At 37.5% G+C, this 6,359-nt stretch overlaps 1 protein-coding gene across 1 annotated transcript; it reads left to right on the top strand.

The window, feature by feature from the left end:
* The first annotated feature begins 370 nt into the window (after positions 1–370).
* LOC143851052 (putative strigolactone esterase DAD2) lies at positions 371–2,497 on the top strand. The gene is made up of 2 exons (XM_077360372.1): positions 371–969; positions 1,850–2,497. The coding sequence occupies exons 1-2, from the start codon at positions 599–601 to the stop codon at positions 2,274–2,276; spliced, it is 798 nt and encodes a 265-aa protein (XP_077216487.1). The 5' UTR covers positions 371–598; the 3' UTR covers positions 2,277–2,497.
* The last annotated feature ends 3,862 nt before the right edge of the window (positions 2,498–6,359 follow it).

Genomic DNA, 6,359 nt, shown 5'->3' with positions numbered 1-6,359 from the left:
AAGCCCATTTTATGGTAAAAGCTCAACCCGAATTCCTAAAAGTTGGCCCAAGTGGGACCCCTGATTTTGTCACCTTTGCCTTTTTTTCTTCTGAACCGCCAATTTTACAGCCACAACTTCAACATACTAGAAACTTCTGGGGCATCAATTATCCATGGCGGGCCCAAAAAAATGAATGGTTTTCATCACCAACCAAGTGGTCCCCAACTAAATGTAGGTTTCTCTTTAGAAAATGGCCCCCTTTTCCTCCTTGCACACCCCTTGTAGTGTAAAAAGACTAAAGGAGCAATCATAATTCATAAATACACTAGAAGGGGGCAAATATATCACTTCCCTTTGGAAAAAATATGTCCAAAGCCCATATAATATCTGACCTATTTGGATAAGCAAGAAAAAAATTTTCATAACAAGACTATAAATACTCACCCGATAAGAGGCCCTTGACAATGCACACACTTGACACTCTCTCTGTCTTATCTCTAGTACAATGAAAGCAAAGCCTCTCTAATCCCCACATATCCAATCTCTTCAATTTCACTCTCTCTCTAACTCTTACCTTCAAGAGTCTAATCTTTTGTGCTCAGTCAAAAACAAAGAGATGGGAAGAAATCTATTAGAGATTCTTAACGTGAGGGTGGTCGGATCGGGCGAGAAAATCCTCCTTCTTTCTCATGGATTCGGGACAGACCAATCGGCGTGGCAGCGAGTCCTCCCGTATTTTATCCGAGAGTATAAAGTAATTCTTTATGATCTTGTCTGTGCCGGAAGTGTCAATCCTGACAACTTCGATTTCCGGAGGTACACCACCCTCGATGCCTATGTGGACGATCTTCTCGAAATTCTCGACACCCTCCATGTTGAAAAATGCACCTTAGTTGGTCATTCCGTTTCCGCCATGATCGGAATCCTCGCATCCATTCGCCGCCCCGATCTCTTCCTCAAGCTCGTCCTTGTTGGCGCCTCTCCTAGGTACGAAACAAAAACTCCTTACATAATGTTGAAATTTATTTGAATGTTTGGATTTTGATGCATTGGGAATTCTGTATGAAATTATATGATGGATGGCCACATAAAGTTGTATTTTTTCAAAAGTAGAGTATGGGACTTGATCTTTTAAAACTGTCCATTTGTTGGGCCACAATGTAAATAGGTTGTGCACTCAAAATCATTTCCACAGGACTTCAATAGATCGGAGGGTTAGGATTATACTATGGAAATGATAACTCCTGTTTTTCCAACCGAATTCATTGATAACTCAAGAAACCCAGATGGAATAACACAAATCTAGACCCAAAAAACTTGGAATTTTTTTTTCCAAATTTGTAAATTTGTTGTCTGAATTTGCTTGAGTTGACAGAGTATATACAACCGATTCCATTGAAATAACCCAGATGAATTAACACAAATTATACCCCAACCAATTTGAAAAAATGTCCTCGATTTGCTGTCTGAATCTTCAAATTAGACTGAGTATATACAACTGATTCCATTGAAAGGTCGAGAAACCCACATGAAAACAAAAGTCCAGTCTCAAACAATAAAATAAAATTCTTCCTAGTAGGCAAATTCAATAGCCGACATAGTCTAATAAATGTGAAAGACCTTTATAAGTTCTGAAATAATTTAGTGTTTTATTCGTAAGCTGGGTCTGTCGGAGACCCCTTACCGGTTTGTTTAAATGAGAAAGATGAAACAATCAACATATAAGCTCTAACCCTATCCCAATAATAGGGATACAAACCAACACGACCTATCCTTAGAAGCAGAATCTAAGAAAGGAGAAGTACAAAGAATCTCGAAAACTCCTATTAACCAAGAGCGTCTAAATAATGTAATTGTTTGTTTGTAGGTTCCTGAATGACAAGGACTATGTCGGGGGATTCGAACGGGCCGAGATCGAGGAAGTTTTTTCGGCCATGGAAGCAAATTACGAAGCATGGGTTTCGGGTTTCGCCCCACTAGCGGTCGGAGCAGACGTACCGGCCGCAGTTCGGGAATTTACTCGGACACTATTCAACATGAGGCCCGATATATCACTTTTCGTGTCAAGGACAGTTTTCAACAGTGATTTGAGAGGGATTTTAGAGATGGTGAGAGTGCCATGTTGCATAATTCAGAGTGCAAAAGATGTATCGGTACCGGTATCGGTAGCGGCTTATCTGAAAAGTCATCTGGGTGGCCGAAATACGGTGGAAATTTTACATACTGAAGGGCATTTGCCTCATTTGAGTGCCCCTGCTGTATTGGTGCAAGTTTTACGAAGAGCTCTTAGATAGAGCAATTTAGGTAATGTTACCGATAAGGTTTTGTGTTTACATGAGGGAATAAGTATGTGGGGTGATATGGTCCACATGTAAAAGGATTTTTATCTTTCCGAGAGAATCCGTCACGTGGGAAACACGTGAATGTTTGTTTGGTCTTGTTTTTTTTTTGTCCTTTTCGTATAGTAAATGAAGAAAAAGTTTAAAAAAATAGGAAATAATTATAATTTTATGCTTGTGGGCTTCAAATATCTTTGATTGTGAGCATGGTTTTAAGTTTTGGTTTTGGGTATCCGAAATAAACTGAAATTTCGGCCGAAATCGAGTAATTAAAAATTTATTATTCAAATATTTATCAAATTTCAGTAATTTCGGCCGAAATTACTGAATATATCTATATTTCAAAAAAAAAAAAAAAATCAACCGGGTTTCGCCAAATTTCAGTTTCGGTCTCGACCAAAATCCGAAATTTCGACCTAAATTTAAAACCATGATTGTGAGAAAGGATTTTGGTGTTGGGAGGGACGTGGGAGGATTTAATTTTTGGTAATAGCTAGAAAAATTAGTGATTCAACAACCCCTAAGCACAAAAAAAATACTTGTAAGTAATGGAGGAATGGTAAAATGAAGGGCACCCTTGCAAAAACACAACAACAAGAGCACCTAGCATCCAACTGTATTTCTAGCGGCACTGAAAAATACAAAATTAAAGGAAATATAAATGCAATTGGATAGAGTGAATCTGATGGAGCACTCTTGAGGCTGGGTTGTTTTTTTTTTTTTTTTTTTTTGCAGGGGCGACCTTCAATTTAGAATTATTCTAACTAATATTATATGAAAAATACTAAACTAAAGGACGCCCTTCCAAAAACCCAACTGTGACTGTGAGAGGCTTGCATCCCATTAGATCTACGTTACCCAATGCACTAAACTTAAATCAATTTTTAAATATGTTTGCATTTTAGTGCCATTGTAGTGGGTAACATGAATCTAATGGGGTGCCCTTGTGGCGGGGTTTTTGGAAGGGTGCACGTGAGTTTAGCATTTCTCTATTATATAAAGCCTATGCTTATTAATATTTATAGTAGTATTATTTGTAATATTGTTTAATAAGATCAACATTTGTTAATAAAAAATTAATTTGAGGACGTCAAAGAGGGCTATGTCCCTGGCATGTCTCCCTAAGAGCCCTACATGTGGGGTTGTCACCCTGCAAGTGGGGAAGACAACATGCATGGTCTAGCCCAAATGCAGGACACCAATGTGATGGTCGTGGCTCTCCTTTTTTAATATGGGATTTTGCAAAGAGCCACTTCATGGCTCACTTTTTCATGAGAGAACAGCCAACTCAGATGAATTTGATGAATAGGACAAAATTTGATGCTTGATAGAGTATTGACTTTTTGCAAAATTGCCTTCAAATTCCTTTTAATATTCATAGAAGTTAATTTAATTTAATATTGAACTTGATGAGAATCACCTCTTGATTCTATGGATTTAGAATTTTATATTTTTTCCATAATATATTACCAACACTACTTGTTTAATGTGATGACATTTAATTTTTTTTTAGTGAGGAATGATAGATCCAAGGGCCCTCTTTATGCGAAGGCCGGAGAAGGGCCTTGAATAGATCCACGTCATTTTTAAAGTCGGTTGAGACAATGAATTCCTTTGCACTTAATGGCGTGGATATATTCAAGGCCCTTCTTTAGCCCTTGTATAAAGAGGGCCCTTGCATCTATCATTCCTCTTTTTTGGTAATCCTAAATTATAAATTTTATATCTAGATGGAAGTTTAAAACTAATGTGTCCCTCATTCATTGTATCAGTTCTCCACCTTTGGCACACATTGCCGCCTGCCCTTTTACTAGTATTTTATTTTATAATGCAAATGGGGTTGAGTTATATATTAAGTTTGATTAGAAGCGAATCTATGGATAGGGGTGTAAATGGATATTCGAAAATTCGATTACCGTCCGCATCCGAATCGGTTTAAAGCGAATATTATCCCTCGTAGCGAATGCGGACGCTAACAGCCGGATATCTCATTTACCAGATTCGCATCCGCATCCAGATCGGATTTACTATCGTATGTTATGCCTCGGCATAACAGAAGGGTCAAGATGATACACCTGGTGTCTCTACAAGATTACATGGATGATTTGAGTGATTTTGGAAACATCTAATCAATCATATAGGATGTTAGATGGAAATAATGTGATTATGTTAATAAACCGTACTGTTGATAAAAGGCCTAAATGGTAGTGAGCATTTTACAAACCGCGACATTATGATTACAGCACAGAACCCGGCCCCTAATCAATCTCTGGATATCTTTCTCGTGTTGAGCACTTAATTGGAACAAACTTTGACATATGGAAAGACCATATGGCTTGGACAGTGCTCTTTTGATCGATAAACAACCTACCAATTGCTGCAACCGCATTTGAGCACTTCGTGAAAAGTGAATGTGAATGAATCACATGAGTCTGTTGATAAAGATGAACACCATATCAACATCGATTAGAAGTGCAATTCTTGATTCTAAAAAGGAAAGGGAACTTACTAATATCGAGAGTACATACCTGAATTGTGACAACCCAACATGAAATTGATGCATATGATGGACCCTGAAAGAAAATGAATTGATTTTTTACAAGAATTAAAATCATTTGATGTTTTTGTATTGGGTGTTGAAAAGTCGTAAGCCACAGGAAAAACTATTATTATTATTTTTTTTTTATAAAAAATAGATATAGAAAATCTGATTATACAATTGAGTAGAGCTCAAAAAGTTATCCAAAAGAGACTATCAGATCGCAAAAATCTGGCAATAATTGAAGAAGTTAATAGCAGCTGAAAATCGGTTAACCATGTCACGGAACCCAAAATCCGGGGTCCGGCACATGTGACAACCGCCGCACGCCCATAGGGTTACCCCCACAAGCATGTAAGGCTTCCTCACAACCAACTATTCTCAATATTTAGAGCGACTAATAAAAACGGAAATTTTAGTCTCAATTAAAGCTCAAATATATATAGGTCCATAAGTCTAAATCCACAATAAAACAACAAAAGTTTCTAAACTGGAAATAATGAAAGAAAGCAGGAAATGTCTTAGGTTCCAATCCAAGTGCTTGAATTCCTCAGCAAGTCTACTGCCGCTACTCGGTATCTGAAAATTGTTAAACCACATAATGAGCTAATAGCCCAGCCGGTTTTTCCAAATCCAAGTCAGCTAATAGGAAAACGAAAACATGCTGGTGCGGAAAAGAGGTAACATGCCATAAAATTTTAGTCTATGCAGAAATTGATAAGAAGCAAGGAAATCATTTCTACATAAACTACATAAGAAAAATACCTATTTTTACAAAAACGGTTCCAACCACTCTGTTATGCAATTTTCCACTTTGAAATCAATGATAAAGAATATATATTTTCAACCACTTGGTTTTGCAGTTTTCCATTTAGAAAACAAATACTTAACAGTCTTCTCTGTGGCAAATTTCCAACTTTATTGGCAAGTAGCATACCCAAGGCGAACACTCGTTCGCAGGACTCACATGTCCTAAAGCGCTCAAAGTCACAATATCAATAGCCAGAGGACTCCCTACTGGCCGCCCGAGATCAACCTTACGAGCAAATAAACTCAACCGGTCTACGTGATCACGTCCAGTGTACTCACCCACTCGCAGGTTGGGCACTAGATCCCCACCAGAGATTAACCTTACTGGCGGAATCCATTCCACACCAAGATTGTATACAAATATAGAGAAAAGCAATTTAATGTTTTCAATACCGTGCCATGAATTTTGAAGATGTTTCAAACCATTGGGGGCTCCCCGTTCCAAACCATTGAAACCATATCATATATAGAATGCTTTTTCAATAGTGTTTCATGAATTTGAGTTTTCAAAATCATGTTAGTCACAAAGATCTTTTTTTGTATAAATAAGGAAGGATGTTAAGACTGAAGCATTTCATGGATAATGACAATTCAACAATTTAGTATGACATGCTAAAAGATACCAGTGAGAAACCTTTCCGAAACAAGTTCCATATAATGGACTGTAATAAAGGCTTGCAACAAATCTA

This window comes from Tasmannia lanceolata, unplaced genomic scaffold (genome assembly GCF_043159265.1).
Source record: "Tasmannia lanceolata isolate RefF3 unplaced genomic scaffold, GAP_Taslan_0.1 ptg000018l, whole genome shotgun sequence".
Taxonomy (NCBI): Eukaryota; Viridiplantae; Streptophyta; class Magnoliopsida; order Canellales; family Winteraceae; genus Tasmannia; species Tasmannia lanceolata.
Note: the sequence above shows the minus strand (reverse complement) of the source record. Positions and strands in the feature narration are given on the sequence as shown.

Excerpts from the sequence above, each read along its gene's own strand:
- LOC143851052 (XM_077360372.1), top strand. The coding sequence starts at position 599 with ATGGGAAGAAATCTATTAGAGATTCTTAACGTGAGGGTGGTCGGATCG. Across the intron at positions 970-1,849 it reads CTTGTTGGCGCCTCTCCTAG|GTTCCTGAATGACAAGGACT; the intron begins GTACGAAACAAA and ends GTTTGTTTGTAG.